Source organism: Hyposmocoma kahamanoa, unplaced genomic scaffold (assembly GCF_003589595.1).
Source record: "Hyposmocoma kahamanoa isolate Upper Pololo Valley unplaced genomic scaffold, ASM358959v1 78, whole genome shotgun sequence".
Classification (NCBI taxonomy): Eukaryota; Metazoa; Arthropoda; class Insecta; order Lepidoptera; family Cosmopterigidae; genus Hyposmocoma; species Hyposmocoma kahamanoa.
In genome coordinates this window covers 8,273,493-8,292,314 of record NW_020653945.1, presented here as the reverse complement: position 1 = coordinate 8,292,314, position 18,822 = coordinate 8,273,493, and the positions used below count along the sequence as shown (strand labels likewise).

The 18,822-nt window shown below is 36.2% G+C and overlaps 1 protein-coding gene across 8 annotated transcripts in view; it reads right to left on the bottom strand.

Annotated features, from left to right (window-relative positions):
• Nucleotides 1–284: 284 nt before the first annotated feature.
• LOC113233335 (dynamin) overlaps nucleotides 285–18,822 on the bottom strand; it is a 36,837-nt gene continuing 18,299 nt past the window's right edge. Inside the window, exons 4-19 of one of the 8 annotated variants that reach the window (XM_026468433.1) lie at nucleotides 18,468–18,671; nucleotides 17,523–17,715; nucleotides 16,706–16,915; nucleotides 15,505–15,712; nucleotides 15,255–15,392; nucleotides 14,357–14,514; nucleotides 13,887–13,996; nucleotides 13,480–13,667; nucleotides 12,644–12,763; nucleotides 12,389–12,403; nucleotides 11,900–11,917; nucleotides 10,939–11,148; nucleotides 10,178–10,412; nucleotides 9,332–9,482; nucleotides 4,645–4,794; nucleotides 287–1,411 (exon numbers count right to left, since the gene is read on the bottom strand). In XM_026468433.1, coding sequence (XP_026324218.1) covers nucleotides 1,351–1,411; nucleotides 4,645–4,794; nucleotides 9,332–9,482; nucleotides 10,178–10,412; nucleotides 10,939–11,148; nucleotides 11,900–11,917; nucleotides 12,389–12,403; nucleotides 12,644–12,763; nucleotides 13,480–13,667; nucleotides 13,887–13,996; nucleotides 14,357–14,514; nucleotides 15,255–15,392; nucleotides 15,505–15,712; nucleotides 16,706–16,915; nucleotides 17,523–17,715; nucleotides 18,468–18,671 — 2,369 coding nt within the window. In that variant the 3' untranslated portion in view covers nucleotides 287–1,350. Of the gene's footprint in view, nucleotides 1,412–4,644; nucleotides 4,795–5,933; nucleotides 6,415–9,331; nucleotides 9,483–10,177; nucleotides 10,413–10,938; nucleotides 11,149–11,797; nucleotides 11,834–11,899; nucleotides 11,918–12,388; nucleotides 12,404–12,643; nucleotides 12,764–13,479; nucleotides 13,668–13,886; nucleotides 13,997–14,356; nucleotides 14,515–15,254; nucleotides 15,393–15,504; nucleotides 15,713–16,705; nucleotides 16,916–17,522; nucleotides 17,716–18,467; nucleotides 18,672–18,822 lie in introns of those variants that run through there. The other 7 variants (XR_003310687.1, XM_026468434.1, XM_026468431.1 and 4 more) reach the window with 7 other exon arrangements.

Below are 18,822 nucleotides of genomic sequence, written 5' to 3'. Positions count from 1 at the left end.
TTGCTAAAGTCGCGTAAGTACTGTAGAGATGAGTTTTATTACTAAACTTACGCCATTTACTACTATTAACAACCCTTTCACGTAGTTACTCATAGTAATAATGTTCATAAAATTTTTGCCGGTACGACAAAATTTATTTATTGCGTAAATGGAGTAGGTAAAGCGAAACACAAATATTATATATATACACATTTATTACAATTGCATACAACAATACGCAAAGTATAAACAGGTCCATATTACATGGTTTTTACATCTATATACACATAATTTCTGACGTGCGAACAAGATAGGCAAAGGGAATGTATGATAAGTCAGAATAAATAATTGTTCACTAATTTTCCGAAAAAGAAAATTTAAAAATTCATTGAATAAAAGTCTATTTAATAAAATTATCATAAGTACTTGATACATAAATGTAAAGCCAGTGAATAGTAATTAAGAATATTTGATAAGAACAAACTGATCATATAAATATAACACTTATTTGTATATTGGCAGTAACCCCTGTACTCATAAACTAAACACATTTGTGAATAACTAATTCTAGTCGATGTATTCAAAGTACATTCTAAATTAACACCTATAATCTCGTTGCAATCAGTTGTTCGCTCCTTGTTCGGACGCCAGACAATAATACTAAATGCCACAGTAACACAATGGATCATTTAGAATCTTTTATCTGAAAAAGACTCTTTCTGAATCAGTCTATCCCAAACACACCATTCCAACAAACTATTAATGTACCAGTCGAAAATGACTAACTCATTCAAAAATTGCTACTCCTAATACCGTACTTCGTAAATATTCACTGAAGTACATATTAAACATTGCTAGACATCGAAATAGTGACACCATCTGGACCTACATTTTTATATTTTTTTATCCATTAAATAACAGATACAACAAATTAATTTCATCAGATATTGTCATAAGAATTAGTAACATTGTCGTTTCACAACATACTTTTATTAAACGTCTACATAAATCGCAGCGTGGGAATGCAAAATTATAAGATAGCAGCTTTACAAGGTTTTTAAACACATTACATCATTTGTATATTGATATATACGTACCTTACAATTTTAACATTGTAATTTTATTAAGTTAAAAAAATATCAACAATTTATTTATATTGTTTTCGTAAACATTATCCATTCTACCTACATCACATTCATGGCATGTCACTGAAAAATTACGAACCATAAATATACCCTAATTTAAAATTTTGATCAAGAATAATTATTTATATAGGACCAAACGCATATGCGGCGAAAATAAGCTAGTTAGGTACAGATAAACGAAAATATTTACAGTGCAGTTTATCACAAAATGGCGGCGAAGAGGCGTTCAAAATGGCCGTCCGTTCTGTGGTCGCTCGGGTAACTTCGGAGGGACGTTGGAGGGTCGGCTGGACAGACAAAGATCACTGTTAGATTCTTAACTTAAGCAATAATAACGCCGCTATTTACAGTGAACGCAAACATGTAGTGAATTATTTACAAAATATTGACAACTTAACAGAAAAGTCAATCACGACTGTTAAGTGGACAAGTAGAATAGTAGACAGAGAGTGGAGAAAGAGTAACTTAACATGACAAAGCTAAAGCTAGTGAGTATAGAATACAATTATTATACTACCAATTACTATACGTCACTACAGCCCCTCTGAAGATCTAAATACGTATCGCCTACCTTAAAATTACATATAAAGGGTAAAGAAGAATACTCTGTTAGGTAACAATGATTTTTAAATATTATATATTTTTGTACTTTAAAACATTGTAAAAGAAATAGTATTTTTACAAATTTATATGAGACTTAACAGACTTTCTCCTGGACCCCTTCATTTGCATGTTTATCAGAAATACAACAATTGATTGTACACTCTTCGTTAAGAGTTCGCAAGCTAAAATAAGGCATGCTGCTGGCTACTTAAAATTCTAACTAGAAATATAACTTCTGCGTTTCTCAGTCCACAAATTTATTCAGCTATATTTTGCTATGTTCATGCAGCAACCAATACGATCCAACCCGTCTTGTACGCAGGCACTGACCATTATTTCAATAAGAACTGTTAATTCCAAGGTTACATAAAATAATATACTATATAATAATATACAAGGTTACATGTTAAGTAAAACAAGATAAAAAAGGCTACGTTTCTTATTGAAATATATTTTCTACTATAATTTAAATTCAGCTTACCTAAAACTCCTGTAGTATATGTATATCCAAACAGTTAGTAGGATACAAAGCCAATGGTTTATTCGCAAATTCTACTGGAATAAATTAAACGTCCTCAATACACATATAGCATTTAATTACTCTATTTATACAGCATAAGATTAACAATATTCATAAACTATATCAAATCCAACAACCACTGTCTATACCTTTTTTTTTTTCGATGGTACTAACGCTATTAACAAGAGAAGAGAGAGAAAAACGTTAGATGAATATTTGATTACGTCCGTTTTATACTCCGCTAATATGGATAGAGTAATGAGACAGCTACTGCGTTACAATTGTTGTAGGAACTCGGTTCACTGATGCTTGGCTGTCAGTTTCACGCCACACGCATATAGATCGTTTGGGCATCAGTATGAAACCTCACTTCTTAAAAAATACTAAATAATTCATTAATATCGAACAAAAACTGTTCTAAGTCACACATCTGTCAGCACATAATGAATGAATGTATGTACGGCGATCATGCCACTACATAATTATGATTCCAAAGATGCAAATGTTCATAAATTTCAAATTTTTAATAACGAATCCATTATGTATCACCGTCTATGAAACGATCGATCTAATAATTGACCAAAGGTATTGCTAACAGCAACAATATAAGAGACAACTGCTTTGGTCTTAGCCATTATTAATATAAGTACAATAATATTTTACATACAACTTTTATTTCCTACCATGTTAAATATTTAATCGTCTGTCACATGATTATTCGGCTAAAACAGATTACACTGGATTATTTGTAAATATACAATACCAAGTAAGCTGGGGTACATTAAGGTATGTGTGAGTAAATGCATTAACATTAAGATCCGCTGCGTCCTACAGAGATGAATGTGGGCCAAGCCCGAGCGCTTTCCAGTTTCTAAGCTACGGAACACCTAGACACTGACGTGAAAACATGTTGCAAACACTGCTGGCTACGCATCTAGGTCTACGCGACATAGTGTCCAAGTGCAGAAACATCAACAGAACAACTTTATCGCTTTACAATTACGTGTACGTATAACTAGCATTAAAACAACGTGATATGCTTGTTTGGTCTCCGCCGCTACGGCCCGGAGCCTGGTGTGCCAACCGCCGAAACAGAACTACATAATTCAATGTACACCTATCTTAAGCCACTCAATTCAACATTTACATAACATAACCGTAATTTTACATATTCCCATAGTAGTTACAGTAATAAATACATAACCCATACAGTTGGGTTAATATTTCATTATAATTAAAGCACTCTGAACTATAATTTTAGTTGAAATTTAATACTGAATTCCATACGAAATATTTCATTTTCTAACAAATACCAAAAATAACTTTACCTCCTTTATAGCTTTAAATAGAATAGAGAAATATTTGACCATAGTCGCACCTGCTTTATATGACATGTGTGTGTGTGATCTTCAAACCATTGGCTCCTGTATTTTATTCGCTTTTTGAGCGAGCCGCCTATTGCTGAAATATAACGGCTTTAAGCAACAATCAAAAACAATTAAACGTTGACAATTGATATATTACACTACGGTAACATTGATTATCACAAGCTGTGCTCCAACAAATCACTAAGTACGTATTTTTATTAGGCACACTCACACTATAGATTACTCAACGGACAAATCCAATAAGTCAAGATATTGCGATATGTCCGGTCGTATAAAGGTAATCACCGTCATTCGATCAACTGTTTAAAAAGAACCGACTTTAAATTTATACTGCCTAAAGCTTCAAATCGAATGACAGCAAAACAATGTTAGCCTAGGTACACCAAGATACACAGTCCGAGTATTGCTTTTGTGTTACAAAGCTTGCAAACACGAAACTGTTAGTTTCACACCTACATTTCGACACAGTAACAAAGATAAACTAGCATCTATATTTTTGAGATTCAAATATATCTTTAACATTATTATATTCAGGTATAGAACTAGTTCCATTGAAACAGCATATCCGAAAAACAACGCAAAAGATCAAAGAAGGAATGATGTATAATAATATCAAATATTTTAGAGAATCCCAAATGACCAACATTTAAAAAATGTATAACTGGCCAATACACAACTGTCATCAACTACAGGATTTAAAAATAGGTACCGAACTTTATAAACCCTCATAAAAAAAGCGTAACGAATACGCTAGAGACATCCCGTTTAGAAATATCATATTAAAATAGGCGTGTAGGGATGGTTCAATTGCTTTCTGATCCTATGATATTCTCTGGATATTTTTAAGATGGGACATACATTTATTAATGTACTCGTTACGTTAGTGGAATGTATAAAAAGTTATTGACCTTTATCGTCGAATAGTATAAAACCATCCATACACTTAAGCACAAAATCGCCGTAAGTAGTGTTAACAAATATCGCGTGAGTCGACAAATAGTATGTTTACTTGAATCTGGCGAATGCAGAGCTGAGCTCGTTGATGGCGGCGTTGGTGACGGCCTGGCCGACAGCCTGGTTGATCTGCTGCCGCATGTGTGGTGGCAGCTGGTTCACGGCACCCACTGCCGCGCCCGCCGCGCTTCCGCCGCCAGGACGCCTAATATTTTTGTTTACAAATTACGTTACAAACGAGACATAGGTAAAAACCTATGTGAGGAAAAATTTCGTAATTTTGTGAGAATTCATCCAGAATACATTTTTTTGTAATAGCAAGTACTATTTAACATAATAATCATTCCAGTTTTATCTAGCACAAGGGAATGCCAGTAAAACTATTTAAAAAATGAAACAACTCCAAAAGCTCTCACAGTTTCTCTGTAAGACATTGTAGAGCAATGTAACTGCCATAATTTATAATTAACAACAACGAAGAAATCACGACTATATTCTTACAGTGGAACTGTGAATACAATATTATATGCCACTAAAATAAAGAACTTAACACAACAATATTGTGAAATATCTATTATCTGTGCAGCCCTAAATATTCAATGAGAAAAGAAGAGTGATATAATCAATGTCGTAGATAAGGCTATGGCAGGGTCAACCAGTTCAAGGCGCAAAGATAGAAGAAATTTGAAACGCTTATTGTAACTATCAAACAATATTTCTTTTATTCGTCTTTATTAATTATGAGAGCGCTAAATCGAATTACACTCTGTTCGTGACCTTAGCTACGACATATTATATATTGCCTACAACAAACACGTTGTAAACAGTTGAAGACCACACACAAATTAGTGTAAACTAAACATGCAGTGCTCTCCTGTAACTATGATCGATTATTTTTGATCCCTTTGTTAAAACACAACGTCACAAAATATAGCTGTTATGTTAAAAAAATAAAGAGCTCATCGCCTTCATACTGCTGGCTACTTCGCACCGATAAGATAGAAATGTATAACTAGAATTTGCATAGACACCTATCTGGATTATTTATTGTTTTATATAAACGTCACTTCTCACTGCAGGCAACTGTAAAGTGGAGCATAAGAATTCGACGAGTCCACAACCTTCTATAGGTATACGTTTTTACAAAAGTACGTCATCTAAATCAAGTGTAAAGATTTGAAATGTAATTAAAACTTAATGATAATATAGCCTACGTATTAGCTATAACATTTCGTACAAAGAAAGCTACCCGCAGGAGAATATTTAAGCAAAATATTTGTTTTGTATTCTACGAGTACATAATAAATTTTACTATTAAATTTAATTTTTGGAAGCAACAATTTTTTTTTAAGACGTATCATAAGTATTGATAATTTACATAACTAATAATATTGTATATAACATATGTATAATTATTTATAAACTTGTCTACTTTTGTTAACTTACTACAATCGAGATTCGCCCTCCATCATTTGTTACGTTAAACAGGCCAAATAATTTAGTGAAAAACTTGAACAGAGTTTAAAGTTAAATTCTACCGTTACACCTAAGCGTCTTAAGGATTCGCCTGGTCAATAAAAACTACTGCCTACACATCTACAAAATTCTAATTATTAGTTCGCTATGAACAAGTTATAAAGTGATGAACATTTTATTCACTACGAAATGATAGGACGGTTAGGAGGCAAGGACCCACGGTGAAATACTGAGTGTTAAATAGCAATTGTGGAGGTCAACTGTACTAAGTTAACAGGTCGTTAGTACCTTAGTTCGTACGTAACTTAGGTTAGTTAGTTAGCGCGCCGAGCCGCACGCTTAGCGCCGCCTGCGAAAATAACCACACACTCAGCTATCAGCCCTGCTTGTGCCAATTTCATAATACATTATTTTTGTAAGTGGAAGTTATAAAGCATTCCTACTAATAAAGTAGTAAATAGTTTGAAATTACAAATAAAAAAATTATGCATTTGATTTTTTTACATTTCATAAATTGTTATCCTTTTGCTTGTGACAATGTGAAGCAGATTAAAATATCACGTTTTTTGTCATTTTTTATGCCAGATCTTTTCTCTGTAGAACGCAGTCTACATAAACCATCCAAATAATCTTGCTTCAACAAGTATAAGATAAAAGGACGTTACACATTCTACAGGCTGTTCTGTTTTCATTTCACCTAATTTCGGCTGGGTTAAAATATGCATGATGATAGTATTGACCTTCAACAAAAAAAAATTTATATTCAGGGAAAACTTGGAAAAAAAACTATGAAATTCTAAAAATTATTTTTGTGAATTTAATAACAGATTGCAACAGGAGCGTAAAACGAACCACATAACACTTAATAGTAATTAGCGCCGCTTATTTAACCCCACGAGCACCGCGAAGGCAGTTATAGTTCGAGTGATAAATGCATTTTACAATACAGTATAACACTGCTTTTCATTTCTACTGAGAAGTGAAATAATAATGGATATTAAATAAAAATTTACTAAGGAATACTTTAGCGTTATTGTAATATTGTTTATCGTCACTGTATAAAGAACATAAAGACAAACGATTTAAGGTATTTTTTAATTGTCTTATTGCTTACAATTTTTCAGAATTATAAACAATAAATGATTATCACTAGTATCGGGTTTCTTACCACGGTATGACTTCTTTTTATTTTCCCGATATTTCGGAACGGTTGCACGCTCCATGGTCACGGGTTGACTGGACGGCGGCAGATGACAGCTTTATGAGCAGACATATCTGTCTACCCTCTTGCGCTGTCGACGACTACCTTCATCGCGATTTGTTGTGGCGTTACCATTGTCACTCACTTTTTTCACACAAACCACACTCACTGTATCCACACGCGAAACTGAACTCGAGGTGTTTTTGTTTTTATTACTGCACGCACTAAGGACCGGATTCCATGCACTGGACAGTTTAAAACCATCATCACGGTTAAATGTTTTGTACTTCGTGATCTCGATGGCTTCTCGTACCAACCGTGGTATGTAGTGACGTTCTGTCGAGAGTACCTGGGGGCTATGCAACTCGATCCAGTGGTTAGTGTCAGTCTGTGTGAGATGTTGTGCTATAGCCGACTTCTGTGCATCATTGTTTTTTACTGCTCGGATGTGTTCCTTCATACGATCGACAATTGTTCGTTTAGTCTGACCGATATACGAGCTCCCACAACTGCAGTTCACTTTATAGACACCCGGTGTTTGTAAAGGAAGGTGGTCTTTTGGTGAACGTAACATTTTTCCCATTTTGGTTAAGGGGGTGAAAATAGTTTTTATGGAAAACTTCCTTAGCGACCTGGCTATTTTATCTGTCACCCCTTGTACATAGGGCAGAAAAACTGGTAGTCTCTGTACGTCAAAAAAAAGTCATACCGTGGTAAGAAACCCGATACTAGTGATAATCATTTAGTGAATAATCACGAAAGTCTTAAAATCTATATATTATAAACAATGTCTCACGTCAGTGGTAGTTTCTAAATATTTTTCTAGTCATGAGAAGGAAAAATGCTTTCGCTCTTGGAGCACACAAATATCTTTTAGCCTACTTTCACAAAGTTAGAACTACCTTACGAGCATGATAATGATAATTTATAACGAAAATAGATAATGCACTTAGTAACGTAGGTTGCAGTGCCCTTACGGAGCTTATATAGGATAATGTAAAGTTATTACATAACGCAATAAATGATAGAACTATTATAACAAAAAAAATTTTTTTTTTGCCATTGTTGTTCATTACTAGGACCACAAGCCAAAATTAAGTAAAACCAAAACGAACACTCTACATATACAAACCGAAAAGTCCTCTTGTATATGGTATTTGGATATATTAGTACTAAAGAACTCACATATCATCGGTGTTTTGTAGAAAGGACGAAAGCGTCATTTCGATAAGTTTTTAGGGAAGCATGTTTTAGGTTTTAACGACTGTTTTAAAATATTTACGTCCTGTTTTAAAATTTAGTTTTGGTTTTAATTTAAGTTTGTAATTTTATAAATTGAAGTTCAAACAGAACGTAAATATTTTTTAATAGCCGTGAAAAACTAAAACAAACTCCCCTGAATTAAAAAAAAATGCCACTTTCGCCCTTTCTACAAAACACAGACGATATCTGCACGTCTATACCATTGAACTATTGGATTACAATACAAAATGAACAGTAATAGAAAAAAGTAGACTTCAACAAATCCCCAGTAACATTTATCAGCACAAGCAGGTACAGGAGTATTATGCCAAAACCTTTATACAAATATTGTTAACCTGTAAATGAATAGTAGCAAATACTCTATACATATATATATATTAAATATATAAGAGGCATATGTAATAAATAGTTAATTCGATATCGTATGCAAATTATGGCTGTTACATCACCCACACAAATGCTTAACTGTCAAGCGAAGCTTTAGCACAACGGAGTTAAGTCGCAAGTTCGGCCATCTTGGACACACACATAAAACCAACTCGACTTCTCTGATAGCACTTTGAAATATTTATTCAAAGTACTCAGATCCGTGTATAAACAAAACTGTTTCCGAGGCATTGAACTTCAGTTTTTTAACCTTGAGAAATTTAACAGAATGTTCTTTTTGCTAGTGACTACAAATGTACAGCGTATCATAGTCATTTTGATACAGATCTGGATCACATAAGAATTCAGCTTCAGTCAACTAGTTTTACCTTTCAAAGTAAAAGTGTTTTGCCTATTATAGCTAAATGGTACTTACGTGGGTATGAGCGGCGCAGGGAGTCCTCCGCCAGGGGTAGGACGGCCCGCGGGTGGGGGTGGCGCAGCGCCACCAGGTCGTGACGGCAGCGGCGGTGCCGGCCGGCCAGTTCCAGCAGGCGGCGGCGGAGCGCCTCTTTGGCCCATAGAGCCTGTAATAATATATGTGCCAGGCTACCACACCGTTTCCTGGACTCAAACTAGATAATTCTGTACCAGAGCAACGGAATTCGCTCTGGAGCACTTCCCAGGACACCCAGATCAGAAACAATTTAGAAAGTTCATTTCCGAAATTAGTCCCACCGGGACTTCCATCCCGGTAGGACTAATTTCTAAGCAGAAATCCGCATTCTGCGCCCACAATGTAAATCGTTAGACTACCAATGTCGTCACAATCATGATTGTTTTGTAAGTTCGTCACCATCATCAGCGTGTAGATGTCTACTAAATAAAAAAATGCTTTCTAAATGACAACGAAGCCACGAGCTTAAAATGGAACTGGGCTGGACACGTCTGCCGCATGTCAAACGAGCTGTGGGCAAAGACCACTACGGAGTGGATCCCACCAAACGCAAGACGAAGCCGTGATAGAACCCAGAACGAGATGGCGTGATGAATTGGACGCGTATGAGGTCTTGGCCTGTAGCGGCGTTAAATCGCGAAAAGTGGAAAAAGGGCGGGGAGGCCTTTGCCCTGCAGTGGGGCAGTAATGGCTAAAAATTAAAAATTAAATGACAACGAAGTTTAGTTCTTGAAAAATACAGATTGTTGATTTAAAAGTAAAGTTCGTTCGGATGTGTTGACTACTTAGTGGAGATAATTGAGTTGAGTCGATGTGATCACCTACCTTGCTGCGCAGGCACAGCGCGGCGCGGGCCCCCGGGTGAGGGCGGGCTGAGGCGCGGGTTGGAATCGAGGCGGCTCTCCAGCCAGTCGTTCTTGACGGGCGGCGGCACCGGCGTGCTCACGGTCGCCATCGACACGTCGCCGATTATATGCAGCGCCTCTTTGCACGCGTGGTACATACGCAACATCTCCTCACGCTTCTGCGCTTCCTCGGGGGATTCCTCCATCATTTGAGACTGTAATTGAATGAACGTTATGTAGCAACCGGTCAGTGATTTATTGCACAATTACAAAAAAAAACTTAACATACAAGAATCTTGACAACTGAGGCGCAACGTTCACCATTTCACACTACAAAGAATTTTTTTCTATAATCGCTAACTATTCAGACTTTACTTAAGACTTCTCTCAAAGGGAGAGGGCCTGGTGAGCTGTAATATACGTTTAATTGCCTAGTATGGTCTTCAGTCTCTCACAAGGGATACAACATTTGAAATTGTTAGTCTATTATAGAATAAGTGTATATTTCTTTGTATTGAGAAAATATCTTTCTTTTTATATTTTTTTTACATTTTTTTTTTATATTTCTTCTTTACTACTGACTTTTAATAACTATTATTATTAGAAGTCAGTAGTAAAGAAGAAATATAAAAAAAATCTTTCATGTTATTAATTTGGTACGTGAAGACCGTCGCGTCGCGCTGTAATCAAATATCATTTGAATTTTACAAATTAACCTAGATATTTACACAGGAAGCGTACCTGATCACCAGAAGCATAGAGATGTGCAAGGAGTTCCCCGTTAATGAAATCTTTGGCGTTGTTGATGATCAGCATCATAATAGTCTTAGGTACCAAATCCCGTGTCGTCTTGGTCACGATGCGCATGTATGAATCGACAAGGTTGCGGATGGTTTCCACCTGCCTTTCCAGCTGAGGATCCATGCTGCTTGTGCCGGCACTTTCGGAGTTCTGTAAAAAAAAACAACTTTTTAATTAAAATAAAAATTAAAGGCATCTAAAGTTTGGTGTCATCTAAAGTATTGTTCGTTTGTCTTGCGATGTTGATAAAACAAGCAGTTTATGTTCATGTCGCTTTTTGTACAGGATTGCAAGTTGCGCCCTACATTATTCACAGGGTTCAATGAAGCATGCTCTACATTAGCATAAAAGACTCCTTGCTGAAAGAACTCATGCCTTCGTCTAATTGCAAGCTAATCTGGAGCGTAAATGAGTGGATAAGTTAAATGCAGTTAAATTATTAGAGAAAATATTAGTATGAACGTTATTAGATAAGGAATTCATAAAAGTCTATTGATAAAAAGATGTGTTGCACTGTTAAAAACTATGATACTCACCAAAAGTAGACACCAACAACTTCAACAACATACAGAATCGTGCTATTAATGGAAAATCGAGTGATACAACCAAAACCAAATGTATCGGGCCCTAAGCTGAAAACTCCTTTGTACACCAATGCTCACAATGAATTCGTAGCTCGTGAAAACAATGACATGCAACTAAAAATCAATGACGGACGAACACTAAAAATGCCGCAGTTCACCTCTGTACTAAAATCCAAAATCTTTCAAACAAAGCTATGAAGATATAATCTACTTACTTTCTTCTGACCCAAGCCTGGGGTAGGCGGAAATAACTAAAAAATAAAAACATAAACATGCTAAAACAAACTAGATTAGGAATATAGAAAAATAAATGGTACCTTGCTTGCATGGCAGACCTAAACATTTCATTTCATATCTACGAATCTGACGATCATAAACCTCTTTAGCAAAGTATAGCTTATCAATAAATGATAGTTATATCATATCGTGAATGTGAAATGTTTACAAATGAGAACAAAATTCATAATAATGAATTACATAGTGAAACTAACATAATTGTGTCGAAGAACCTTTTCCACCATACAGAAGAAATAACAATCAAAATTTAATCTTCTACACACACTTCACTATTACATATTAGCTCTACATGCCTCATGCTAAAATATAAATTTAGATAATATTGTGTAAATATACTTTCCAATTATATTTTTTGTTTAATAAAAAAGATATTTAACACAAAACAATTACACAAAAATAAAAACGGGTAAAAACCAGGTCATTCATTCTTGAAACACTCTTGGTTTAAATCAACATTACACAAATGAATACTACATGTTGTAAATGATTCGTAAAGCCGTAGGACAAACCTCAGATCCTTCACTCTGTATCGCATAACAAATAACATGTTATATAAAATAAAACTGATATAGTACATGACTATATTACTTAAATGCAGATACGCATGTTCATAAACGCAATTACATATTTTAGTAAAGCCATGGACCGCTTGTAAGCCGGTAAAGATACATGTAGAAAGAAATATATAGAATTAAAAAGGGGGTATAAGAATTAGGAAGTAAGAGCAAGCAGAGTGCGATTTGTGTACTGTTCGTATGACGTACCTCATCTCCGTTGGCTGCCTCAGAAGTCTTTTCAGGGTAGACTCCGGCGCGAAGGAACGACGCCTTCCACGAGTCCACGTCGTCTTGTGTCTCACACGATAACTCTAGCTGTTTGTAGTCCTATAAACAGAAAGATTATTTTGTTTTAGATATGTAAAATTCACGTATGTTTAATAATAATAACCATTTATTTAAAAAAATTATCATTCATAACATTTGTTAGTAAAAAATACAGGATTCGAAGTGATCATTATTGCTATAATTATGTTGATAAATATTCCTTGATCATCTTGATACTCATAAAATTAATTGGATAAACAAAATGCTACCGCTAGCACTGTCGTGTCAAGTGTTTGCATCTGAGATATATCCAAATCCAAACGTGACAAACAATCGCAAACCAAATAGTTTTCCTAAAGATTTTTCTTCGTGTTTATTTAATTTTCTAATTGTTTGTCATTTAAAGAGACAAAAGTGTGACTCAACATTGATAATTATTGGAAATACATGGGATATTTATCAGACAATCATAAAACAAAATAAATATCTTGATAATTTTGAACCTTCAACAAATAATTACGTTTAGTAGGACGTGTGGAAGGACAACTTACGGAGTTCTACAGTGTTCAAACGTATCCATCATCCCAGCATTTGATGTAAAGTAAAACCACAGCTCCGACATTTTTTAAATGTAAAAAAGTGATGTAATTCAGATCTTCCTCTATTCGGCACATCGTCGCGAGTTGATTATAGTGAGGGACAGACAACAGACGGTCTCTATATGGCAAATTTTCAATGATTCTATGGTACACTCCTGTATCTAGAGTTGAACGAACCTTGTAAACATTCCTGCCATCAGGGTTAAAGAGAGCGAACATGTGGCGGCGCGACATGAAGCCTTGCTCAAGATCCCGCAGCTTGAGCCCATCCAGCGGCAGCATGTACTTCTTTTCACGTTCTTCCTCGTCCTTGTACCACGAGATGCTTTCAGAGGTTAGCACAAACCAGTAGTCACGAGAACCACCTACAAATAAAATCAACCTTTTAAGAATGAAATCAATAAAAGAAAGAATTCTTTGAGAATGCAGTAAGATATACAAACTGACCATATAATTTTATATAATTTGAAATGTAGCACTAAATTCACAATAAACAATCCCATTGGTTTAATCATATTGATACATCCCAAAGAACTATCAACTGAATTTTCTTTACTAATTAAAAATGAACGTGTATATATTACCTTTCATAATGCCCAAATTGTGTATGCACATGTATCCTTTCCTGATGACCTGGTTTCCAAGCCCGGCTCGATGCCCTGATTTCACTGCGTTTTCCGACTGGTTCTGAGCACTGAAATATAAAAAGAATGATAAATAACATCAAAAATGTTACTTAAAAATACTCGAAAACGAAAACTTCTTTGTTTTATTGATTGCTTGGAAAGATGATATCTCCGAAGAATCTCTTCGTCAGTATTGACGTTGAAGGTGCTTTTTGTTTCTTTATAACTCTGGACGTTTTAACAGCATCCCCATCAGCATCCATATCCTTTTTTTTTTTTAACATTTGTACATGGCAATTTTCCACCACATTTTATGCATATTGATTTGTGCGAGTCGTCGTTGCGTGATTTTCAATAAAATATAATTTTCAAGAGGCGCCGCCTGATGAGCAGAAAGCTTAACACGGTAGTATTGCCAAGTATCTTACTTGGCAAATCCAATGAAATCCTCGTGGTTGGTATTCATGTAGGCGAGCTCACAGTCGATAAGCAGAACGAGCTGTTCCTTGCATTGCTGTTCACGCGAGCGTACGTGTGACATGATGATGCGCTCCGTCTCCTCACGCAGGCGCGGGTAGCGCGACATCTAGTGGTACATTACAACAAATTAGTAATTGTATGTATGCGTGTATTATGCACATGGTAGCAAATACATTTTATATTTTTTACAATTTTACTTGTTTTTGTACACTTAAAATATGAATTTGCTATTCTACGACTAGAAGCACTGTGACCACGTAATATATTTAAAAAAATGGTTGTGTACATGAGGTTTCTTTTGTTTGCATACAAACGTACGGTTTTTGCACCGGCTAGCATTTTTGTTAATTTAGCACCCTACCTATTGTACGCGTAAATGGCCATAATTGCAGTTGACAACTCGCTGCACAAGGGATCGGCCACAAATAAGCATTCAAGTCTATATCGTACACTTTTTATTTATTTACTTGTGACGGGACTTGTCGTTTACGTCAACTTACTTCAACCTGAGGTGTTCAGAGATCAAAACACATAATTTTCTTGGAAGACATCCATGTCCACCAGAACAACAGGGCTGATACAGTAACCGTAAAGTACTATTTTTCAATTGTTGGTTACCTATCTATTGCGAAAGGCCGCCCGTTGTAATTCTTAATAATCCAAGTTTTCAATAAATAGATTTGTGCTATATCAAAGTATTGGTGGAATTACATAGCACGCTATGTAAACATTGACATAGCACGCTATTACAATGCTCTAAGGATCCTATCACACAACATTAAAGTACAGGCGAAATCCAGTTCCAGTGCCAGATCATATATGTATCTTATTGTAATTAAAACTTACTCGTTCAGTACAGAAGCGCACGACGTTGGAGAGTTCCTGAACGACGAGATCGACGCACTTGAGGCAAGGCTCCTTCAGTCGCGAGATTTGTTTCTTTACTATAGCCTCAAACGCCATGTCGGGAGTGAATAGACCCACCTATATAAGAAAAATTAGATTCAACAATCAATTTCCGACAAAAATCTACCTTTTAGACATTTAAATAATGTTTCTAAGAATCAATATATGCTTAATACTGATGTCCACTTACCCTAATACCATGGATATTCCGAATAGCAAAGGCAATCTCCCTCCGCAGCTCCTTTTCGTCGAATTCCATCTTAACAATCTCGAAGGGAAATCGCTCATGGAACAACCGATTGATCTTGGCACCTCCAGACAACTCGTTGGTGTTGATCTGTGCAGAGCCCGAGCCTTCGATTGTACGTTCGAAGTCCGTCTGAAGTTGCTGGATCATCCTACCGAGATCACAAATTGCCATAAACTAAATGAATGATGTTAGTAACAACAAAATTCCATTAGCTCTATATTCTTCTTATTCTTTACGCCTTCTGTTTTGAAATTTGGTATAAGGTCGTAATAGATGCCCGCATTTCAAATAACTTTAAATTGTACTTCCTACCGCTATTTACGTAAATAAATGTAGACACAAATACTGTACTAAATAGAAACTTGCAAATATACCCTAATTATGTCATACAAATTGTATTTCTGAAATGTTATATTTTAGTGACTTAATTTTTTTTAGGCAAACAATGTGACAACGGAAGCGATAAGGCAGACACTAAGCACGTCGTGCAAAAGTCATTCGTTTGCTTCATGTTCCAATGTCTTCTCATTCGTCGTTTTCCTGTTTACACACCAAACTTGAAAACTTGACTACTCGTGACGTACGAGTTTAATAAAAATGAAGCAAACGAGTTTCCGTCGTATCACCGCCGCGAAATCTCATAATTAAGGACCACGAATTGGTTCGAAACATGTCGAGCAACAATTCGACTTAAATATGCGAGTTGTCCGTCATTTTAGTTAATGTAAATTTCATGATGTTTTACCACGTTGATACATTTATCTAAACAGACACATAGACGAATTTCGTCGACCTGTTGACTCGACCTGTAGCTCAGTTGGCAGAGCGACGCTACGGTATAGCATGGTCACAGGTATATTTTAATTATTATAAAGAAATAAAAATTTTGTTTATTAAGGTAACAAGGACCCATTTAGTGTTAGTAACAGTTACACTTAAATACTAATGTTAGTACATGTACATACATAAAAATGACAGAGAGGACAAAAACACTACACTACTACAATTTTTTTTTACATATGTGAATCAAAGAATTCACGTACGGACAGTCGAGCTGGTTAGTTATTATATTCATATTAATAATTACAACATACATCACGTTATATTTTTCATCGTGGCCGATAGTGACATCAATACTCACTGCAACATAGCCTTGGTTTTGATGGAAGGATCGTCAGGCCTAAAGTGTTTGTACTGGTCGACATCCTTCTCCAGGGTAAGCAGTTGCTTCTGCAGCTTGTCGCGCAGGCCTGGCAACGTATCGCGAATGTGATTGGTCAGTTGTTGGTTGAGCACACGCTGGAGATATGGTGTGCCCAGCCGGTCAGCGATGTGTCTGTACGATGGGTGACTGTGGGAAAAACCAAACAATATCAATAGAAGTAGCTAACACTTTTGACTAATCGATTTAGAGAGAATCTTGGCCCCCAATTTTTTCTTTTTTTTTTGTTCCAAGTTACCGGACGAATAAACACCACGCCTGTCCATAACAATCGCAGTGCCACTCAGAGCTTTACATCATAAAGAGGGGCGCTACTCCTTCCCTGTAATTCTAGCAGCTCCCTTGCCCTTCAAGTCAGGAAAGTAGTAATGCTCACATTATTGCTTGTCAGCAGAAATAGGTAAGGTGGCTGGCTATACTTCCCTGGAAGAACTCTTTTAGAAGGAGTTCTACTACTTCTAAAGAACGCTGCCATTTTTATTTTTGCTTCGATCCATTAGAAGGCGCGCAGCTAACAAATGCCAAACTTACAATATCTTATTCAAAACAAAACATGCAACGACTGTTTAATGGAACATTTTAAACAATCCCTAACAACTGCCACTTCGGGAAAGAAAATTAAGAGTAGTCGATTAGCCCGGTGAATCGCAGACTGCACGAATCACCGGTAACGAATGGAGAATATAGGTTTAACGGCCACAATCGGAAGATAGTACAATAGTTGTTGTTACAGTACCTTAGAAAGAATTTCCTTTCAGCAGCGAGCGCAGCGGCGATGTCCTTGCGACCGTCGATATCCTTCTGCGAGCGGTTAACAACGCCGATGTACCCTCGTCGCAACGGCAGCAGCTTGTTCTCCAGCACATCGCGGGCGTCAGTACCCTCGTCCATCAAGTCGAGCTTCGTTATCACGCCGATTGTGCGTAGACCTGGAGGTAGGATACTGGTCTTAATTTTTATCCAATTCAAATAGATGTTTATTATTGATTACAATTTGATTATTGTTATTACAGAATTATGCCCTCCTAATTGGAGTGACATTCTTTTGTATGCGTGGAGATTCCTCCTTTTTTGGACAGGCGCAAGTCCAGCACACTGGACTGTAATAGGCTGACGTACGTGACGATCGTGTGGCGGTATTCATTCTGAATCAAATAGAATTTAAATGTATATGAATTTCTTTGAAATTGTATGTTTTAAGTTTAAATTACATCGTTGGGTATTAGATAATTGCCTAGGTCAATTTATAACGCCCACTACTGCTCAATCGATGAACAAGGTCACAAATCGCGAATTGTATTTTATCTTCCTCGCGTGGAAGTGGCTAATTACATACATATTTTTCACATATTTTATCGATTTTCAATACCGCTAGAATAACGACATAATCATAATTTACCGAAAATAGAATGTTCAAATTACAATAATGAGCAGAAACGTGACAATATCTTATTAAAACCATTTTCTAATTCAGTTCTTAATTAAACTACGATTTAAAAAACTTATTCCTTGCTGCCAAATTCTAAGTAGTAATTTAGAAACTAAAATTGAAAAACTAAATTAGGATTGTGAGTTATTTATTTGACAACCATGAATAAATGCTCTCCAAGGACTGTGATCGATGAAGTAAGAAGTTTTTCAACGAGCACATACGCACTTACAGAAGTGTCTACAAACCAACCTTGTGGGTCAACTTCTTTGGCAAGTTTCAAGGCATCACTGTTCGCCAAGTCGGTGTTAGCGGGCGTCACAGCTAGGATGAGGCAGGACTCGCGTCGGATGAACTGGAAGATCATGGCCTTGATCTGTTGCTCGATGTCCGCTGGCTGGTCGCCAATGGGCACCTTCGTCAGGCCCGGCAAGTCGATCAAGGTTAAGTTCAACACTGAAAACGTAGGACTATCGTTAGATTTATAAACGAAAGCAAAATTGGTGTAGTTATGGAGCTTTTAATTAATGTAATAGTGGAATAGATTCAGCAGTCGAGAGAGAGAGAGAGAGAGAGAGAGAGAGAGAGAGAGAGAGAGAGAGAGAGA